At 41.9% G+C, this 23,144-nt stretch overlaps 1 protein-coding gene across 2 annotated transcripts in view; it reads left to right on the forward strand.

Moving 5' to 3' along the window:
• The window catches only part of fbln1 (fibulin 1), a 95,602-nt gene extending 88,475 nt beyond the window's left edge, over positions 1-7,127 (forward strand). For both annotated transcript variants that reach the window (XM_084061073.1, XM_084061072.1), the window contains one exon: positions 6,054-7,127. In XM_084061073.1, the coding sequence (XP_083917199.1) occupies positions 6,054-6,193 (140 nt within the window). In that variant the 3' untranslated portion in view covers positions 6,194-7,127. The remainder of the gene's footprint in view (positions 1-6,053) is intronic.
• The last annotated feature ends 16,017 nt before the right edge of the window (positions 7,128-23,144 follow it).

A 23,144-nucleotide genomic window follows, 5' to 3' on the forward strand; every position in this document is an offset into this window, starting at 1 on the left:
GAAATAGCAGATCTACAAGCACACAACGCCTCGAATCGAGCTTGTAGATCGGCTATTTTCACAATTTTAACCCATTAAGACTGGGGAAGCATCTGTGTAACCACTTTATCCATATGTTATACTTTGGCTATTCAAAAATAGCAGATATACAAGCTCGTAGCGCGGCACCGAGTGCCGCGCTATGAGCTTGTAGATCTGCTTTATTTTTTTTAAAATATTCAACATTTGTGCAAATCTTTGAATATATATATTTTTAAAGCAAACATTTGTGACTCTAATCATTGCTCCTGGAACAAAATATTTTGAGAGGGGGGTCAGCGGCCCAAATACATATCATTTTGGGGGTCCTTGACATGAAAAAGTTTGAGCACCACTGATATAGTATCATAGCTGAGTTTTTCAGAAAACTGATTTTGACAGACATTTGAAGACATTTGTAGAATCGGCCTCAGATCTTAATGGGTTCAAAGTTTTTTTTTGAATAATAAAAAAAAGGACTGATTTTGGACGTACAAGGTTTCCACCCGACAGTAACGATATGCAAAGTCATTTCCACTTCTCATTGCGTAGCAGTACTGTTGCGCGCCACTGCAGAGCCCCAGAAGGCCGTGCCACCCACCCACCCCACCGTTGGCTTGCGTCGTAAAAAAAAAAAAAAAAAGTTTTTCTAGACTCGTATAGCTCCCCAATCTCTTTTTCCACGTCCTTTACTTTTCTGAAACATTTACTGCCTCTGTCGTCGGGTTCAAGCAGAGGTTCTGTCTCCTCTCTGATGGCGCTGACGCTTTGGAAACAATAAAAAAGCCCCCGCTCCCCGCCGAACGAGTGTCACTACGCAACAGAGTCTCAAAACACCAAAACAAGGGGGCAACCCTGGTTGAGAGACACAAGCTTAGGGCCCCATATCCACTCTCTCTCTCTCTCTCTCTCTCTCTCTAACAGGGGGCGCTTATCGCCGGAATCTTCTGGAATCTTAAGTGTGCCCACAATGATCCGACGGAGAGAGAGAGAGAGGGTGAGCGAGGTAGATAGAAAGAGACAGACAAGACAGAAAGCGGCAGTAGGCTCCTATAGCTAAGGCTCCTCCACATTTAAAAAGATGGATTCCTGGAGGAATGCCTTCCATGGCTATATCGCGTGACTGCGACTAGCTCCCCGCCACTGAACACATGGGACTCATTTACCCTTGTGGGCCACAGTGATGGTGCCACAAACATCAGCCCACCCCCCCTGGGAGGGGAGGAAGGGAGGGAGGGAGGGGGGGAGAGAGAGAGAGAGACCATGCTGTGGCAGTGTCCTGAGGGATGTAGAGGATATTAGCACATCATGTATCATCACTGTTTGCCCTGTGGTGAACACTGGAGGAAGGATTTTAGTTTTTTATATATATATATCGTTGCTGTCGTCGGGCAGAAAACTCTTATCTCAATATTCTAACTTTAAGGCCCTACTTGATCATACTACCACGTCACACACAAGCATCAAAAGTAGAAGATCTACAAGCTGTTGTTCAGCTCAGTACGGTAGATCTGCTACTTTTGAATTCTGAAAAGTTTGACATTTTTATATATACATATTTTTTTACTCAAGTAAATGCAGCAATACCAACAATTTCCACAAAAGTAGAAATACTCTGCTACAAGTAAAAGGCCTGTATTCAACATTTTACTTGAGTAAAATTTGTATTGCCATAAAGATGTATTTACAGTACCAAAGTACAAAGTACTCATTATGAACCGCCCAAAATGTATCAAGACGTTTTTGCAAATAGGCACAAGCTACAGTATAAGCTGATATTTTTTGAATAGTCAAGGTATAAAATGGGCCTTAAATGGTTTGTATGTTTTGTAATGATAATCTAAAACTGTAAAGTAACTAAATAATTTTAAATAATTGCAGTGGAGTAAAAAAATACAATAATGCCTCTGAGCTGTTGGAGTAGAAGTATAAAGAAAATGTTGTACTTACTGTAGGTTCACTACATGAGTAAATCGTCTCTGTCGGGTGGAAACCTCATATGTCCAAAACTGTTACTTTTCAGGATTCAAATTCAAAAACATCAAAAGTAGCAGATCTACAAGCTCAAAACGCGTCGCTTCGCGCCGCGTTTCTAGCTTGTAGATCTGCTACTTTTGATGCTTTTGTGTGACGCTGTGGTATGAGCAAGCAGGGCGTTAATTTACGAAAAAAAAACACATTAAGTTAGATTATGGAGATAAGAGGTTTCGGCCCGACGGCGATGAAATGTACTTAGTTACTTTTCCACCACAAGCAGAAAATGGCTGGCTGGCTGCATGGCTTCTTGCTTTATTACAACAATCAGCACGCAGAGGCACCTCGTAACTCAGAGCGAATGATGCAGTGATATGTCATCAATTTAATCTGGAAGTTGGACTGGGGAGGCTAAGCTGTTGGGTCATCGCGCTGCGCTGTGCTGCCTGCGGTTCTGCAGAACACTCCCTGATGTGGCGCTTTGTATAGAGCAACAACACGACCAGAACCACTTTGAACCCGCTGTCCCTTGAAGTAAGAGACGGCCAGACTGACTGAGCCCCCAACCTGCTGCTTTTGGCCACAGTCAGCCAAAGAATAGGCTCTATGCACAGCAGACGTTTTGGGATTGGGCCTCTTCTTACTTCCTTCACAGGTGTTACCAATGATACTAATGAAGGCTCTGTTCCATTCTGGTCAAACAGAGTCAGGGTGCTGATATTGTGTGGTCCAGGGACCCTCATGGTTCCTTGAGAGGGTGTAACTCTGAGAGTGTACAAATGGAACCAAATGGACCCTCCCGGGTCCATTTGGTTCCATTTGTACACTCTCAGAGTTATGGGGGTCCTTGAAATTAAAAAGTTTGAGAACCACTGTGCTACACTAAATGGAACAGAGCCTTCATTAGTGTCATTGGTGACACCTGTGAAGGAAGCAAGGAAGGGGCCCAATTTCTGTCCAATATGGCTGCTGTGCATAGAGCCTATTACATTTTTTAAATAAACTAAATTCAAGTTCATCTGCCAGAGTATTTTCGTAATGTACTCACCCAGTGCCAGCGATTTTCGTGTTTTATAACCTTTTTCAACCGGTCACAGAATTGTTATATCCATTATAATCGTTTGTCTGGCTGTGTTTATAAACAAACACGACAGATCGACCAGCACTCAAAGAGTTTTTTTCTGTCTCTCTCCGTTCTCTCTGTCTGCCTGCTCCAAACAGGCTCCAAACGTCATATCCGTTGACCCCCTCCGCTGGCCATCTTAGCTGAGCTTAGCTCATGATCGGGTTTCAGATCGTTGGTATACACAACGACGATAACTGTTCGTCGTCCAGAGCAAAGAAAATGTAACCGGAGCTCTCCGTTTTTTTTAATTTTGGCCTAAAAATCACATTTTTCAAGATAAAACCGAGAACCGGAAACGGAACCCTTTAATTCTGCATACGGGTGAGTGTGGAGTGAGTGCAAAGGGAACCTGATGGTGGAAGTTACAAAGAACAGCGCGATTGGCAATTAAACAATGAAAACGCTATCAACGCGTCTAACGTGTCGACGGCGTGGATGGATTATGGCGTTCAAAGAGTTAAAGGAGTAGTACATCCCAATTTTTTTTTTATTTTCTATCAATTATACACCCCATGAAGCCTTGAATTCATGGAGATTTTTTTGTTTTTGTCGCATTCCTAAGCCAATAATTTGATGACTGGCGGAAAGATGCTAATGTCTCCGGTAGTCTCCGCTGGTCATCAAATGATTGGCTTAGGAATGCGACAAAAAAAAAACATCTCCATGAATTCGATGCTCCATGGGGTGTGTAATTGATAGAAAATAAGTATTTTTGGGGGGTGAACTACTCCTTTAATGTCAGTGGTATCATGTCAAGGACCCCCGTCTGAAAATATTTTGAACTCGTTCAACTGATTTTGGAACCCCGTCTGATTTGGGAACCGCTGGCTTTGTGAACATGGATTTTTGTAAGCCAGTGGTTCTCAAAGTGACATTAAAAGTGACAGTGACATAAAAAGTGACAAATGACATAAAATTCACAAAGGCTCTGATTGGAGGGACTGCAGGCTAGGAGGACAGTGTGGTGAGTTAAGCTGCCTGACTCACTGACTGACTGCACTGTGGTGCTGGCTGTTCCAACAGGCCTGTGAGCTGAGAGATGTCACCATGCAACTCGGCCTGCCTGCCTGCCTGCCTGCAGCACAGAAAGGGCCCGCTGACAGCCTGTATAAACACTGATGTTTTTTCACCCTGTAATCGCATGTTCAACTTCAAAAAAAGAGCTCCCATGCAAACGAATTCCACGGGCATTCGGTCATACTTTGGTTTCTCTCTCTCGCTCTCTCTGCTGTGGTGTGTGTGTGTGTGTGTGTGTGTGTGTGTGTGTGTGTGTGTGTGTGTGTGTGTGTGTGTGTGTGTGTGTGTGTGTGTGTGTGTGTGTGTGTGTGTGTGTGTGTGTGTGTGTGTGTGTGTGTGTGTGTGTGTGTGTGTGTGTGGGGGTGGTTTTTTTACTCCTGGATGGGGTGGGGGTGTCTGCTGTCGCGTCGTTCCCCCCAGGGACAGGGTGGAAGGTGGAGTGAAGTCTCTAAAGAGTCTTGTGGAGTCGTCCTCCATTCCTGGCAGGGCATCATTAAGCCCTGATGTGGCTCATCGCTGTGGATGTTTTGCCCCTCTAAGGGGGAGGTGCTCTGTGGACAGCAATGATGGGACCTTTTGGTCCATATTGTCTCTGTCGGGCAGAAACCTCCTATCTTCATATTCAAAATGTTTTTTTTTTTCTCGTAAATTAACGTCGTATTTGATCATACTACAGCGTCAAGCAAAGGCATCAAAAGTAGCAGATCTACAAGCTCAAAACATGTCCCGAAGCTTGTAGATCTGCTACTGTTGAATCCTGAAAAGTAACAGTTTTGGACATATAAGGTTTCCACCCGATATAACGTTTAGTAGGGCTTGGCAATTAACCGAAAATATATCCAAATCGATATTTAGGACCAATAACCGACTTCATCTTGCTCCTGCTCATCAAAAAAATTCAGACCTGCAAACTTGCTTGTATAGATTGGTTATCTTTTTAAATGTTTGGAATAGAGTTTAAGTGGTTAAAGGTATATTACACTATAAGGTATAGTGTAAGTGATTTTTTTTTTCACAATTTTTATTTAAATAATGTTAAAGCTCTACAATCCCATCGTAATCATTGCTATAGAGCGTTTGTTCAGTAACAGGGGTCTCCCCATCTCTCCAGCTCTTTAGTAAACAGAAAATACATATTCAAGTCGGGATACCGATTTAATTCAATCAGGAGCAAGATTCATTAGATCCAATTGCATATTGTTCCAATTCCATTTTTTTGTTTTGTCACTTCCAATTTAACTTGTTTATCCTGTACCCTGTATGAATTCTCTTTCCAGATTGGATGAACTCGGTATCTCGTCCTGAAAATGTCTTTTCTGTTTAATAAAGAACTGGAGAGACAGGAAGACCCCTGTTACTAAGCAAACATTCTATAGTAATGACTACTATAATTATTTTATATCTATTTTTTTTTAATGTTGCTTTTTACATCTTTTTCTCCCTAAAATGTGTCATTGCCAATTAATTCCTCCCCACACACATTTCTGTATGATGTCACTGCTGTTGTATTCTACTGACTCACCTGCCAGTGAGGAACCCCCACTGAGAGGACGTAGAGTCTTGGTCCTACTCCTCCCGCCCAACACTCCCTACTGACAGGTGCCGCCCCAGCCCATAGGAATACATGCAATGACCAATATCACCCTCCCTGTCCGGCTTCCTCCCCTGAACACGGGCCAATAGGCTCTATGCACAGCAGCCATATTAGAAAGAAATTGGGCCTCTGCCTTACTTCCCTCACAGGTGTTACCAATGATTCTAATGTTCGTACAGACAAAGCTGGATACACCATTCAAATGCACAACGTGGTGGGGCAGAAACTTTTACCACTGCGCCACCTGAGCGCAATCCAATACTCCGCTATCCTTACTTTAACGACTTTAAGATACCTGACCTGTCTCCGTGTCTCTCCTCCTAGGCGTGGTCAGGCAAGTGAAGCCGCTGATCGGTCCGTTGAACCTCATCCTGACGCTGTCCATGAGCAACCTGGGCGCCCAGGGAGTGTCCCACAAGAACCTGGTCAACGTGCACGTCTTTGTCTCCGAGTTCTGGTTCTGAGCTGCTGCTGCCGCTGCCGCTGCCGCTGCGCCCATGATGCCACCTTATGACACATCATGCACCCAACGCATCGCATCGCCTTGTTGTTTCACTGCACCTTCTCTTAACAAGCAGAGGACACACAAACACACACATGTACTCGAGGAAGGATTCAGTTTGGAGTGTCCGGTGATGTGCATGCACACGATGATTGTTACGTCAATGGATAATAGACCACTGGAGGGCTGGTTTAATGTAGGGGTGCAACGGTCCATCTACTAATCGATGAAATAACTGATTTATGTTTGCTATTCTTACAAGTCACTGTTGTAGAGGTTGTTGTAAAACAGGGCTTAAGTGGTTAATTAGATTCATTGAGTTAGTCGATTAGAAAAATGTAAATTAATGTTTTCTTCACGATTCATGAAGGAAATCTCCCCCAAAAAACACCCTTCTTGATTATTTTATTAATCGAAAAAGCACTCACTACAATAATCGCTAAGAAGATGATGGATGGTTGCAGCCCTATTTTAATCTCTGGTTTGATAACCCTCTGGCCTTTCCACTGTTGACAGACCACTAGCTGCTTTTAATTGTACAATTACAGAGAGCACTATGTTTTCATTTAAATATGACAAGCTCGGCCTCCAATGCATTCCTGTATTGCAGAGTGGCATAACGGAGCGAAATGTGCGAAAGAAAAAAAAAAAAGAAAGAAACGGTCTCGTATTATAAAAGTTCATTTGAACAACGAGGCATCCAGAATGTGGTTGTAAACTCAGAATGCATGCATTTTGAACACATGTTGAAGGATTATTATGATGATTGAATGCAACACTATTTTTAAAGTGAAATTATATCACTTCTTATTGTGGCATTTACCTTTTTCTATTCTTAACTGTGTGCGTTGCCTAAGGTGTGTTTTTTATGGAATAAACATTATTTTTAGTTACAAGATGTATTTTTTTTGTGATTTGGGGAATTGAGTTATTTGTACCATTCAATATACACACTACCAGCACCCACACGTCAAATAGAGTAGTACCGTCTAAATACCAGCACACACAGAGTAGTACCGCCTGAATACCAGCACCCACACATCAAATAGAATACCGTCTGAATACCAGCACCCACACATCAAATAGAATAGTACCGTCTGAATACCAGCACCCACACATCAAATAGAATAGTACCGTCTGAAAACCAGCACCCACACATCAAATAGAATAGTACCGCCTGAATACCAGCACCCACACATCAAATAGAATAGTACCGTCTGAATACCAGCACCCACACATCAAATAGAATAGTACCGTCTGAAAACCAGCACCCACACATCAAATAGAATATTACCGCCTGAATACCAGTGCCCACACATCAAATAGAGTAGTACCGTCTGAATAACAGTGTCCACACATCAAATAGAGTAGTACCGTCTGAATAACAGTGTCCACACATCAAATAGAGTAGTACCGTCTGAATACCAGTGCCCAGTATATACCAGTATATACACATCAATTATATGTGATATGTGACCAAATTTGACTGGGAGACAGTCATCTAGCATTTTCTCATCTCATATGAAAGCAGGGAATCATAGCAAAGGTAGCACAGGTCTCCGCCAGGTCAGGTAGGTTATTGTGGGCAAGCAATGTTCAGAATTTGCCAATCAGGATGGAATATGAAAAATATGACGGAACCATCTTAATCACTTGACTCCAGAGACAATGTGTACCGATTAGCATGATGTTTGTACAAAATTTGTAGGAGTAATATGAAAAAGAAAAGTATTGCAAAAATCGGCCTCCTGGTGGCGCTGTAATCATTGTTGTGGAGTAAAAGTACAATATTTTCCTCTGAGATGTAGTGGATTGATGTACTTTATTTAGTAAGACATGAGAACAGTACATGACAGTACATAACAGTACATGGAAGTACAAATGTACAATACAAGGTCTACTAAACTGGAAAACTCATTAAGCACTAAGCTTGTTTAAGATGAGATCCCCATGCACACAAATCATGATGACATATAAGAGACAGACAGATATACACACTACTATACAGATGGAGTAGAAGTAAAAGTATTGAAATGTGTAAATACTCCAGTAAAGTGAAAATACCTCCAAATTTTACTTAAGTACAGTACTTAGAGTAATTGTATTTAGTTACTTCACACCACTGGCCACGGGGGCACCCACTTTGAGAAACCCTGCCCTGGGAGGTAGTTAGTTATTGCTCCACACTCCCTAGGAAGCAGGGAGGGAGGGAGGGAGGGGCGGGCTTTATAAGTCCTTCAATTGTCAGCCCTGCCCCCCCCCCCCCACACACACACACACACGCACACACACAGTGTTTGTTACAATCTCTGCAATGTTTCTAAGTAAAAGATCAAAATAAACAACATCATAACGCAACGTTACTCCACATGAACGTTGAGTAAAGTTGTCAGTGTTTACCAGAGTGGTGAAAGCTGCTAAAACACACTTGTGACAACAAGACATTGGAAACAGAAGTGCATTATCTCTATCTGACCAAACGGAGGTGAGTTTCTGCAGGTGACTTAGCTTAGCTAATTAGCGGCTTAGCATTAAAGGAATTGATGGAATTTGTGTGTTTAATTTCACTTTTATTTTACTTGGTAAAGCAACAACTAGTCAGAATGAAGCATTGTTGTGTTGTGTGATGTGATGTGAAGTGAATATGTTGTATTGTTGAGCTGTGTTTGATTGTGATGCTAAGACAGGCTATGCAGGCCAATACTTTTGTACTTTTACTGAAGTAAAGTTTGAATACCAGACTTGTACTTGTAATAATATTTCAAAATTGCTGTATTGGTACTTTTACTCAAGTAAAGATTTTGAGTGCTTATTGCACCACTGGGCCTAGTAAATCACTTCACATTCATCAGGATCCTGGATGGCTTGGTTCCAGGCTTAACATAATTTATAAAAAATATTTTCGGAAATCTTCATGGGAAAAATTAATGCGTTTTCTATCTGTGACACCACAAAATGGCCGCCACTGCTATGCCCTATACGTGTATACAGGGTATTTGCACATGTATAAAGTTACAATTGAACGACTTTTAATACTAAATTGGCCAAATGGTCAAATATTACGTAAGAAAGAGGCAAACATTGTGAAAATAGCCGATCTACAAGCTCTACGTATACTAGGCTGTGTATGCTGTGACAGGATACAGTATACATATACTAGGCTGTGAATGTTATGACAGGATACAGTATACGTATACTAGGCTGTATATGTTTCAATACTTTCTTTCTTTCTTTCAGATACTCAAGGCCGGCAGAGGTGTTGGAGGGGACACACCCCCCTCCCCCCTCCTCTTCATTATAAGCGTGGACTATGAAGACAGGCCATCAGTGGAGGAGGGGAGCAAGAACTGGGCTTCACTACTACAACTAGGAGGTCTAGATGACTCTCTAGTGTAGTCTTTTTGGGGCGGTGTAGCCGCCCCCTATAAGTGAGTTTTGGACACCGACCAAAAAAATTGTGTACCCCCTAACCCTTCCATTGTTAATGCAAATCGATACTTTTTTTCATATCAGCCAATCACATTACAGCTAGTGTCATCACCACTAACTGTAATGTGATTGGCTGACTTTGCAAATTCAGGACTGTGATTGGCTAGCGAAACACATGACACATGTGCAGCCCTATGAATAGCAGTATGGACTTAAAAAAAAGTAATTTATCCTTTTTTTAAAGTGAGTCATGTTGTGATGACCACACACCGCCCACTTCACACTGGGTGTGATTTTTTTTATGTTATCACCCCACACACACCCCCACACACATACATATGACGATGCAGATGATATCTGCATCGTAGATGCCCAGAAGACTGAGGTTTTCACCTACAGTGTAACACCCTCCCAGACCATCCACCTCTAATAAAGTACTGGTGAAGTTAACCAGAGAGATGTAAAGTACTGGTGAAGCCAACCAGATGTACGGAGGATGGAGATGGCAGGAGACGCCCGCTGGAAGGCTCATCCGAGGATGCCCCGCCTTAGAGAACGAGATCTGGAGATCTCTCTCTATCCATGGGGGATTCCTCCGACGACTTGGTCCGCACGGTCGAACGGACGAAGACCTTGTCCTTCTCGGGGTTTCCCCTGAAGACGGCTGATGAAGACAACTCAAAGTAGGAACCTCTTTAGGACTGTCACGATTATGACGTTTTACTTGTCGCTTGACGATTAATTGTCGCTCAAATAATTGCGATGAACTAGGCCGAATTAATTAATTATTGCGTCGTATGCTGAACATTGTAACATTATTAATAAAAATGTGTCTGTCTTCGTAAACAAAAGGTGCACGGGTCAGATATGACAAATAACTTGCATACCTCAATAACTTTATACGTGGAAATAGCAGACTATTTTTGAAAATGTTTGAAAACATATGAACCTTTTTCAACATGGAAATGATTATGACGATTAACCGAAAAAGTATTGCGATTATCTGAAATACTTGCGATCAGGTGATTATGTAATAATTGTGACATACCTATTTTTTCCTTTTCCTTTGCTGGATGCTGCTGCTGCTGCAGCTGCAGGTGCAGTTTGTGTTGTATGATGTTTTTGTTTTATGCTGTTCGTGTTTGATGCTGTTTGTGTCATGTGCTGATGTGGTTCAAGATGTACAGTAGCCCTGTTGCTGTCATGTTGGGGCCCGGTGTGGCAGTGAAACATGTTCAGTGACTGTTGGTTTGTGGCTCTGGGTGGCTCTGTGATAGAGACAATTTGCATGAAACATTTTTTAGACATAGTCCTCTGTAAATCCGGGCCATTTGAAAAGGTCACTTTTTTCTAGTGGTGCACCTCCTACTGGCTCCAATACAGGTCTCCGCCAGGTCAGGTAGGTTGTGGCCTCGATCCTGGTGGCGCTATAATAGGCCAATGTAAAAAGGGTGCCATTTCTTCTTAGGGCTTTCAATCGGACATTACATTCAGGATTTGAGGCATTTTGTTCCAAAAATGTGCTTTGCAAAATTAGACCTGCTGGTGGCGCTATAACAGGCCAATGTTAAAAGGGTGGCATTTGTTCCTCAACATAGTGTGAATGTGCGTGCAAAGTTTGACCGCAATCGGACAAAAAGCGGCCTCCTGGTGGCGCTATAACAGGCCCATGTGAAAACTGTGGGGCAGAGGTTCTGAATTTGCATCCAGGGAGTGTGTGTGCACAGTTTCGCTGCGATCAAGCCAACAGTGCTGGAGATTCGAGTCAAAATCTAAAGTAACTAGTAACTAAAGTTTTCAAATAATTGTAAAAAAAATCTAATAAAATTAGAAATACTCCAGTAGAGTAAAACATATAATACTTGAGTAAATGTACTTAGTTACTTTCCACCACTGGGGTGGTGGCATGGTTAGAGTTACCAAGGGAGGAACGAGGAAAGGAGACAGGGTCGGTGGCATCTCCCTATAGGTACCATGTATGGACCACATCCCCTAATTACATGTGTCAGTGAACCAGAACCTCCACTGGGCTGAGACACAAACATCAGAGACAGTGGAGCACGTGGTGGACGGCCCTTAACTATGGTTCTACTACCCTAATCACCAGTGTGGTCCCATGGCAGCCATCAGAGAGAGAGAGAGAGAGAGGCCTCCTGGGGCTTCAAAGACAATGGTACTGGGGAGGAGGGACATCCATCAGGGTCTGCAGTCGTCTTACACTGATGGATTTTAACCCATTAAGACCGGGAAAGAAGCATTTTTAGATTTATTTGGACTATTCAAAAATAGCAGATCTACAAGCCCATAGCGCGGCACTCTGATCTACGAGCTGATCTACTAGCAGATCTACGAACTTGTAGATCTGCTATTTAAAAAAAATCATGAACATTTTTTGCAAATCTTTGAATATATATTTTTGAAAGCATTTTTTACTCAAAGCTTTGCTTCTGGGGGATTCTACAAATGTCTTCTAAATCTTAACATGTTGCTATAATCAGTGGTTCTATACATTTTTTCATGTCAAGGACCCCCAAAATTACATGTATTTGGCCGCGGACCCCCATCTCAACATATTTTGTTCCAAGCACCCCCCCAGCAGCAAAGATTTGAGTTAAAAATGTTCGCTTTAAAAACATATATAGCCTACATTCAATGATTTGCACAAACTTTAAAGATTTTTCAAAAATAGCAGATTTTTGAAAAGCCCAAAGCATAAAATAATGGTTAAAGTGGTTACACGGATATGCGTTCCCGGTTGTAACGGGTTAAGGCCCTGTTGAAGGGGGGATATCCTCCTCCCAGGAAATGGGAGGCCGGCAGGTCAGCCTTGTGGTCGACATGAAAAGGGGAGAAAGAAACGCAGAATGTGCGTGTGTGTGTGCGTATGTGTGTGTGTGTGTGTGTATGTTTTGACTGCTTTCTTCTTAAGTTCACATTTGATACGGTACACATTTCCTACTAAATGCCCTGACATGAGGGCCTGTATAATCATACAAACTTATGCTAATGTGAGCCTGAAATCGCCCCGGCTTAGGAAGTAAATCCCAAACAGACTGGGTCCAGAGGAACAGCTGGAACCACATGAAGCCTATAGCGCGTCCCTGTGCCGGGGTGAACATTCGGTGAAAACACGACCGATCCGCGAGCTCACGTTTTCGGTAAAGTGATTTGGTGTGGAGTGCTGGGCGGTAACACGAGTTACAAAGTGATATATTACCATGATATCGCCGCTGTCGGGCAGAAACCTCGTATCCCCATATTTTTACTTTTTGTGTTTTTTCGTAAATGAACCCCCTACTTGATCATACTACAGCGTCACACAAAAGCATCAAAAGTAGCAGATCTACAAGCTTGAAATGCGATGCGAAGCGACACATTTTGAGCTTGTAGATGTGGTCATTTTGCTATTTTTGATTTTGAATCCTGAAAAGTAACAGTTTTGGACACCTGACAGAGACGATATTATTACTTTACCCAGTAAGTAGTTTATTACGACTGTCAAAACTGTAATATTTAGAGATGTTCTGTTATTCCAGTATCGGAAAAGCTGCCGATATTCTCTAAAATGCTAGTATCGGTATCGAGTATGCCAGTCTGTGACAATCTGATTATCTATCACATGATATTTTTTTCATTTACAGTGAACATACTACTGTATGTATTTTGAATCCTTCAGTTGAAGATTTACTGTTTTATACTCCTCTTAGTGTAGCCTACTATTACGGCATCGACCCATACGCAAGTTGCAGGTATCTGAATAGGAAAACATTGCATTGGTACATCTCTAAACTTTGACTTACTAAGTTACAATGAACATGATTTTTTTTTATACCCAGATGGACTATGGTATTATTATTTATACCCCATAGTTGGAGGTTGTAGAAAAAAAGAACAGATCTGCAAGCTATCATGTTGTGATGTTACAAATTGTTAGCTTGTTTAAGCATGCGCCCTCTTTGTTTTGACGTAACGTGTACGTGCAGATCAGGGTAGCAAAAGTGATATAACTTGTAATGTAACCAACTACTCTATTACCAAGTAATGAGAAGTGTAATATTATTGAATTGTAAGGTTTCTGCCCGACAGCAACAATATAACGATATAATGGTTTAAGAAGTGTCCTCTATACTCTGGAGTTGGGTTACAAGGGAGCGACCAGCGCATGGAGTGAAGAACGTCCGTGCGCTTGGCACTATTGTATGTCATAAACTCCTGCCCATGTCAAGAAGCGAGACCGTCTTTGTTGAAGGGAGCAAACACACCAAAGTGGCATTTAAAAAAAAAAGACACATGCCATGGAGCCAACTATGATCTAGCTCTGCACGCACTAAAGGAGTAATGTTACAAGCTTCTGACAATACATGTTGGAATCAAGAATCTCTGCAATCCATCCTGAGCTCAGACCAAACATTTGCGACGGGACCAATCTGGGAACCCATTCTGCAAAAAAAATATTTTCTTAGTCAGAGGAGTAAAACACATACAATCCCCCCACATCCCTCCCACCTCTCCACATACAAACCCACATACATAAAGGACAGCACAGATAAAACATAATCAAAAATAAAGGTAAAATATAGCTGCAAGCAGCAATACACGGGTCCGAGGCATGAGAGGCAAAAAACGATATGCAACAATAGCACAATAAGACGTACAAACAGAATAGATTGAACTTGAGACAAAGCAGCCCATGCAACTAACAATGAAATGAGCATTCTCAACAGCTGAGCAAAGTGCTGAGGGATTGTGGCTAGCAATCCAGGGTTAAGAACATTTCTCATGGACACCTCAACCCTTGCATTAATTAACACTAGTCCATACCCGGTCGACGCATCCGTGGGGGGATATGCGCACATGATCTGGCAACCCGGGAGGCAGTTCGTCCCACAGCTCGCGGGGCCATCCCACAGCTGGGCAGCCCCATAACCATAGCGACATTATTTTACACAAAAACGCTAATAAATAGCTGAGATTTGGTGAAATCGAAAAACAGGCTTCGCTGTTCCGTGCATATGGTCAATGGCTGTGTTCAAATTCAGATCAATTGCTCCAGCCACTGAGGAGAACCGGGGAGAACAAATTTTGGTCTCACCACTACGTGTTATGGGCAGACGAAAAATGTTCATAAAACTGCGATATTCATTGGCTCTTAAAAGCTTCTTTTTGTCACTTATGGAAAATCCGGCATAGGTCCAAAGCTCATGTGTAAAACGTTTCGTGCAGATTGCTAAAAAATCCCAGGAGGAGATAGATGTTTACTGTTTTTCATATAATTCAAAATGGTGGGAGATCTAAAGGTCAGAGGTCAAAAGTCAGCACGTGAAAGTTGTTCGGCATGAGGAAACGCATGTGTATATCGAAGTTTCATGTCTGTAGGTCAAAGAGGGCATGAGTTGTACCTGCTCAAAGTTGGCATTTTTCAAATGATTGCTATAGCGCCACCCTTTGGCCAATAGTTGTGAGTTTCGTGTCTTAGCCGTTTGGCATAGCCCTCTACCATATTGCCGAGTTTCGTAAAAAGCGTATGCACGATTAGGCCGTGACAGAAAAAACGTCGGAAGAAAGACAAAGTGTAGTGATACAAAGAGGTTTCGAGCCTATAGGCCTCGAACCCTAAAAAAAAAGTAAAGAAACAACAAGAAGAGACAAATCTGCTGTATAGACATTAAAAAAAGAAATAATAGATCTAGACTGAGATAGCTGTAGATAACAACCTATAACATCTTAGCCTGGGTGCCAGCCTGCTTCGCTGCGTTCGGCGGACTTTTTTTCTCTCTCCGCTTCTCAGTCTGGAATGCACCCGATTGACTCGTCTTTCAGAACTACACAGGAAGTACACAGGAACTACATATGTTACGTTCGGCAACGTCGTTGCTGATTGGATGTTGTTCAAACGAATGACGAATCAAAACGATCACACCGTTTTTTTTGTCCCGCCCCGCACCACAGACCAATCAGAAGCCACGGTAGGTTTGGAACCTTGGCTGCTGTGTCCCGCCTCCTGGAGATAGGAGGCATTCCAGACTGAGAAGCGGAGAGAGAAAAAAAGTCCGCCGAACGCAGCGAAGCAGGCTGGCACCCAGGCTAATAACATCTCTGATACAGGTAGGGACAACGTTTCCATATAATCCAAATAAGGTTGCCAAATCTTCAAAAATGTGTCAAACCCCTTTCTTAACAGGTAGGTAATCTTCTCAAGAGGGACACAACTGTTAATTTCTGAGAACCATCTCGCAATGAGGAGGGGGGAGTCAGACTTCCATGTTATTGCAATACATTTCCTAGCAACTCCAAGTGCCACCTCTATACATTTAATTTAGTGTTTTCTTAGATTTGCACTGATAGCAGTGAAGTTGCCTAAGAGGCAAACTTCAGGGTCTAACGGGAAGGGAGCCTCTGTCATTTTAGCCAGTGTATCATAGATATCATACCAGAATGTTTTAACTTTTATGCATTGTCTGATAGCTCAGATTTATGTCTAAGCAACCTTTGAGGTGTATAATAAAGTTTGTGGAGAAAATTATAACGAGTCAGTCTATATCTAGAATTAATAGTAGCAGAGAGGCTACCACGACTCAAATCAGACCACAAACCTTCATCAATAGTATGAATTCCGGACTTTTACATGTAACAGAGTGTTTCTGCATTGCGGTATTGATACTTTTACTTAAGTAAAACATGTGAGTACTTTTCCCACCACTGTCTGGGAGTTTGGAGAAGAAAGAGAAAACACACCAGAGAGGAAGGGTTTTCTTGCTAAACAAAGGGCAGAGTATGACCAACATAATAGTGCTGGATGGCTCATACAGTGTGGGAGGACATTACCCAGGCAGGCCACTGGCCTGGCCAGGCCTGCATGGCTAGCTCTGCATGTGGAAAGTAATTAAAGTACATTTACATTTATTTAACCCATTAAGACCTGAAGCCGATTCTACAAATGTGTTCTAAATCCCAACAGTATTCTGAAAATACTTATGTTTCTACATATATCAGTGGTTCTCAAACTTTTTCATGTCAAGGACCCCCAAAATGATATGTATTTGGCCGTGGACCCCCACCTCAAAATATTTTGTTCCAGGGACCCCCCAGAAGCACAGATTAAAGTTAAAAATGTTCGCCTTAAAAGAATATATATATTCGAAGATTTGCACACATTTTCAAGTTTAAAAAAAAAAATAGCAGATCTACAAGCTCGTAGCATGGCACTCGGTGCTGCACTATGAGCTTGTAGATCTGCTATTTTTGAATAGCCAAAGTGTAAAATAATGCTTTTTAGCTCAAATCAAAGAATGACACAGATGCGTTCCAGGTCTTAATGGGTACTGTACTTAAGGTAGGGTAAGTGATATTTTTGGTTAAAACAAAACGTTTCTTGTTAAAAGGTTAAGGCACTCTTTTCTGAGTAATTGCTAGTTTGTTCAGTAACAGGGGTTTGCCATCGCTCCAGCTCTTCTAAAACAGAAAAAAAAAATCAGGTGTGTTGCAAAATGTCTGCCAATCAGGAGAGAGTACCCATTTATCAGCTTCATTTTTATAGTGTTCCAGTTTTGTCTGCTCATTTATTTGTGTCACCGCTCGCTTCACTTTCACTTGTTTATTCTTTATCCTGTGTGAGTTCTCTCTCCTGATTGGATCAAATTGGCATCCCGACCTGAAAATGCATTTTCTGTTTAATAAAGATCTGGAGAGACAATGGAGACTCCTGTTACTGAACAAACACTCTATACTGTAGCAATGAGTACTATCAGAATATAGAGCTGGTGAGCTTGTAGATCGGCTATTTTCGAAAGATTTGCATTGCATTTTGAAAGATTGTGAAATGGGACATTCTGCACAATGTACTTTTAACATTACACAGACATCGCGGTATCGATACTTTTACTTCAGTAAAACAACACCAGAGTGCTTCTGGCTGCCTGTTGTGGATGTGGACCACAGTGGTGTAAAATAACTAAGTACATTTACTCAAGTACTGTACTGTACAGTTTTGAGGTATTTTTTCTACTTTATTGGAGTATTTCCAATTTTCAGTACTTTTACTTCTACTCCACTACATCTCAGAGGCAAACATTGTACCTTTACTCCACGACAATTATTTGAAAACTTTAGTTACTAGTTACTTTGTAGATTTTGATTATTATTACAAAACATACATTAACCACTTCAGCTTTGTAGGCAAATTTGAAAATAGCCGATCTACAAGCTCACAATGCGTCGCAGCGCGACGCATTGTGAGCTTGTACATTGGCTATTTTAAAAAGATTTTTATATTTGAAAACTTGTGAAATAGAACATTCTGCACAATGAGTACTTTCTACTTTTGGCACTTTAAGTACATTTTGATGCCAATACCTTCGTACTTTTACTCAAGTCAATTTTTTATTCCGAACTTTTACTTGTAACAGAGTATTTCTACGATGCAGCATTGTAAAAAAAACTGTGAGTACTTTTTCCACCACTGGTGGTGGACAGTAGGAATAAGGCCCGCAGTCCCTTCGCAGCAGCTAGCGCGCGGCTAGCTACCAAACCACATACATGTGTGGGGACAAATGAGCAAATATTTTCTGCCAGATTTGCTCCCAAAACAAAAGCCAAGAAGAGTTGAGCCGCGAGGCTCTCTCACTGGAAGCCCTACAGGATGACTAAGCCCCCGCCAACGGACTTGATGAGTCGACATAATGGCGGGTGGCGGGTTGGGGGGTGGGGGAGGCGGTCTGGGGGGACCTGCGTGTGTGTTTGTGTGTGTGTGTGTGTCTGGTCTGTGTTTGTTTGTTTGTTTGTGTGTTTTGTTTGTGTTATAAGATTGGCGGTCTGGCGGTCTCTGTGCGCTGAGCGGTCACAGTGGTGTCTGGCCCGCCGAAGTCTGAGACAGTGCAGCGCTGTTGTACTATAAGGGACCGACTAGGCTAGCGGTGGAAAGTAACTAAGTACATTTACTCAAGTACTAGTGCTTAAGTACAATTCTGACGTACTTATCCCTTCGTTTTTTTCGTAAATTAACTCCCTACTTGTAAATATGCGTACCATTCCAGGGACCTTTGCCTTTGCTTGGACAGAGAAAGCGGCGGTGAAATTGTACACTGTACTATCTACTATGTAACTTTCCCCTTCTACCCCGGATTTGAACCCAGCGCCAGTGCTGACATTTTTAAGCTAATAGAGCCTGCCTGCTTGCTCAGGGGATAAATTGAATCTTGAACGACGATTTTTTTGTCAGATCCTGTGTATAGGTGGGAACGATGGGAACGATGTACAAAAACGAATTTCACCCACTTTTTTACCTTGTAAACCTGTGATGTGACAATAAACCTGATTCTGATTCTGATAGGTGAGACTTGACCTTTGACACGATCTAAATGTCTTAATAGAAGAGCAGGGAGACCAAACCATACAGATACCATACAGATTGCACTAAATTACAATTGTATTCATTAAAACCAGGAAAGCATCTGTGTCATTTTAGATTTTAGCGTTGGCTATTCAAAAATAGCAGATGTGCAGATGTCACTTCGTGCCGTGCTGTGAGCTTGTACATATGCTATTTTTTGAACATTTTTGAAAGATCGTGACAGTGTGAGAACTACTGATGTAGAGGGCATTCGTAGAATCGGCCTCAGGTCTTAATGGGGTTTTAAAAAAGTGATAAAGTGCAGCTTTAAAGGGATAGTTCACCCCCAAAATGACTTTTTTTCCCTATGGATTAGTCACCCCATGGAGACTTAATTAATGTTTTTTTTTTTTGTCGCATTCCTAAGCCAATAATTTGATGACCGGCAGCGGTTCTGGTTGGAGACACAAAGAATCTCCTTTGTGTCTGAAACCGGAACCGCTGCCTACCGGTCGGCTGGTCATCAAACTATTGGCTTAGGAATGCGACAAAAAACAAAAAATATCCATGAATTCAAGTCTCCATGGAGTGACTAATCCATAGAAAAAACTTTGACTATTTCAAATTGTCTGTACTTTTACTTCTACTCCACTACATCTCAGAGGCAAATATTATACTTTTACTCCACTACAATTATTTGAAAACTTTAGTTACTAGTTACTTTGTAGATTTTGATTATTATTACAAAACATAAATTAACCATTTGAAAATAGCCGATCTACAAGCTCACAATGTGTCGTGGAGGGACTGTGGAGGGACTGTGGAGGGACTGTGGAAGGAGGCACGTGCTGGGCTGACTCCTGCACTCACCCACTGCGCCCGCTTTTTCCTGGCTCCTTCCACCGGCCTCCACCGCAACACATGTTATAGGATATAAGTGAGTTCTTTTAATAAATTTGAGGGTATTTCGTCTTTTTTTTCTCTGTTCTTCTAGGTCATAAACCACTGTTTCTCATTACCATCAACACAATTTCTTTTGGTTTTGTTTTAGTTTAGATGGGCACTACTACCAGAATGTCTCCAGAAGTCTCTCCTTTAGCAGGGCATCTCTTGTTAAAGTAGAGCAAGGGTCTTCAGTGTTTTTCAGCTCAAGGACCCCTTAGCTGAGAGACAGACTAAGCAAGGACCCCCCCCTCCCTCCCCCACATATATTTCATATCATTGTTGTCGGGCAGAAACATTATCTCCGTATGTTTTTTTTCTCGTAAATTAACGCCCTACTTGATCATACCACAGCGTCACACAAAAGCATAAAAAGTAGCAGATCTACAAGCTCGAAAGCTCGTTTTGAGCTTGTAGATCGGCTGTTTTTGCTACTTTTGAATTTGGATCCTGATATATGCGGTTTCCACTCGACAGAAACGATATGCTGTATATATTTCCAATGAAACTTTTTATTTTTATGGTTTTGAGAAAGCCATCCATGCAACTTGATAAGAGGTTTTCAAAGCTAGCTCAATCTATCTCAATCTATCAATCTGTCTGTTGACAGTGATTTGTGACCAGCTTGGAAGTATTCCAATGTTTTTATTTTGGGTTGCCTCCAAGTTATGCTGCAGCTTTTGATGGCTTCATGGATCTATTTTGACCGCAATTATCATCAGTGCTGTGTATAACATGTTTTTTTGTTTGTTTACACATTGTATTCGCTAATAATATGTTGGATTCATGTGCCTTTTCAGACATAAACGTTTTATTTATTTATTTTTTGGCAGAGATATCAAAGCAACCAGGTGCTCACCGGAGACGTCAAGTAGTTCAGAATAGTTAAAATTGTCAAAGGTGCTCCTGGATCAGACGGGATAAAACATCAGATAAAAAAACAGAGGATCCGGGCACTCAGTGTAAAAAAAGAGGGAACAGCATGATGTCAAAATCAGGATGAAGACTAAACTCCTGCCGCAATAAGCACTGAATAACTTCCTCCTCCGGTTGCCTTGATCAGGCTGATTAGGATGGAGAGGATGTTCTGTCTTTCAATATTGTAGGTTGATGTCTATTTTAGATGCTTTGGGGGTCATCAACATGTCCGTACACAGACAAATGTGTCCGTGGCAAGACTTGTCCTTGTCCGTGGCACATTTTAGATTTCGTTTTAACATATTATAATGTTCTTATTTTGATCAGAAGACCCAATTACTGAGTGTCTCAGTCTCCAGGTTTTCGTCAGAATATGTATGTCACTGATTTACTGTGACACGATGGCACATAAGGAGTCCACCAATTTTCAAGGACCCCCATAACTCTGAGAGTGTACAAATGGAACCAAATGGACCCGTATAGGGTCCATTTGGTTCCATTTGTACACTCTCAGAGTTACAGACCTATAATGATCCATTTGGACCATCCTCAACCAGCCCTGAAGGTCCCTCAACCCACTTTTGGAGGACCACAGCACTAGTAGTGTACATGTAGGGCAAGCTTTGTTTCTGGTAATATTTGCACTGTATGTCCATGGCAAAAATAGCATTTTGAAAGAAATGTCCACCACAAGCCGGCATGGCGATGAAATTATAACGTTCTTTTTTTATTGAGGTCTCTTTTTCTTGTCTGTTCATATGAGCTGATGCAACAATTTAATTTCCCCCATGGGATGAGTAAAGATACGCACCTTCCTACCCACCTACCCACCTACCTACCTACCTACCTACCTACCTACCTACCTACCTACGTCTTCACAGATAGGTTTGTCCTAATCCTTCATGTCCTGCATGTGAAAAAGAGGTTCAAACTCAAAGTGGTGTTTCCCTGAAGTCCAATAGATGGCACACACACACAGCACAACACAACAGTGTGTGTGCACGGCACGGGGGCACATGGGATGTTACAACACACACACACACACACACACACACAATGTCTTTTCATGAAGTGTGTGTCACCGCGGTGCACATGACATGCTTACACACACACAGTGGAAACACTCGACCCCAAAGAGCACATGTTTTTCCCCTCTTCACTCGCCAGTTATGAGCTCTTTGGAGGTGTCAGGTGGCAAAATGTTTGACCCTGCACAAGATAAAGCCTTCCAGTAAAACGGGAATCATTTGAAATTTGAGTCTTTGGGAGGAAATGCCAGGAAATCCTAACAAACAATACATACAGTAGTATTATTTTGGAGGATCGACTGATTTATTTGATACTTTATTAACAAGTTGCAAACGGCACAGTGAGTGCAGTGAGTAGGCTATGCAAGCAATGCTTTAAAAAAAAAGGCTTGTTTGTTTCCATTGAGCTGATACAATGAGATTTTTCTTTCAGATGAGACTACAGTAGAGAAGCCTGATTTTACTTAAATAGCAGATCTACAAGCTCAGCGCGTCATGCTGCAACACGTTGTGCGCTTGCAGATCTGCTATTTTCAGTGCGTGGCACTACTCAAGGGTAAGCGTACATGTACGAATTCGCCCTTTTGCCATATAAGTCACCTAATATCACCCATCTTAAATTCAATGAAACACTTTGAGGTTTTAGGTTGACAGACAGTGCAACCAATTACACAGGGGCTCCACCTTGACCCAAAGAAAAACACCAGGCAACACACACACAAAGTGTGACCCTCCATAACTTACTGGTCTAGACAAAACCACCTATAAGCCTAGCTTGCCAGAGTACACAGTCAGGATCAATCACATTTTGGGAATATGGAACGAGACTTTGCACTCATGAAAATTCAGCGTGCAGTTTCTCTCTGTTGTTACAAGCAGCTCCGCCGGTTCAGACATCGCACCGTGACGTCCGAAAAGGTTCTAAATAAGTCGACGCGTACGTAGCACGCGGAGGGGGGACAGAGACGGGAGAATTTTCAACCGCCACCCGAAATAGACGGTGACCTAAAGGGCTCTGTGACCGAACCGTGTGGGCATCTTTTTTTTTCTTTTTTTTTAACGGGACGGGATGGGATGACTTTAGCATGCCCTTTTATTCATTACATATTTATTCCCATTTTATTGCCCATAGTGACATTTAAAACAAATGTGTTCTTCATAAGAATAAAAGGACATTGTTTATGGAGGAAAGTGTTCGTGTGCCAAATGACATACTGGCTGCGAGGTTTGTAAATAGCCAATAATGCGAAATGCCACTTCAAAGACGT

The sequence above is a fragment of the Gymnoscopelus microlampas genome (assembly GCF_963454915.1).
Source record: "Gymnoscopelus microlampas genome assembly, chromosome: 6".
Lineage (NCBI taxonomy): Eukaryota > Metazoa > Chordata > Actinopteri > Myctophiformes > Myctophidae > Gymnoscopelus > Gymnoscopelus microlampas.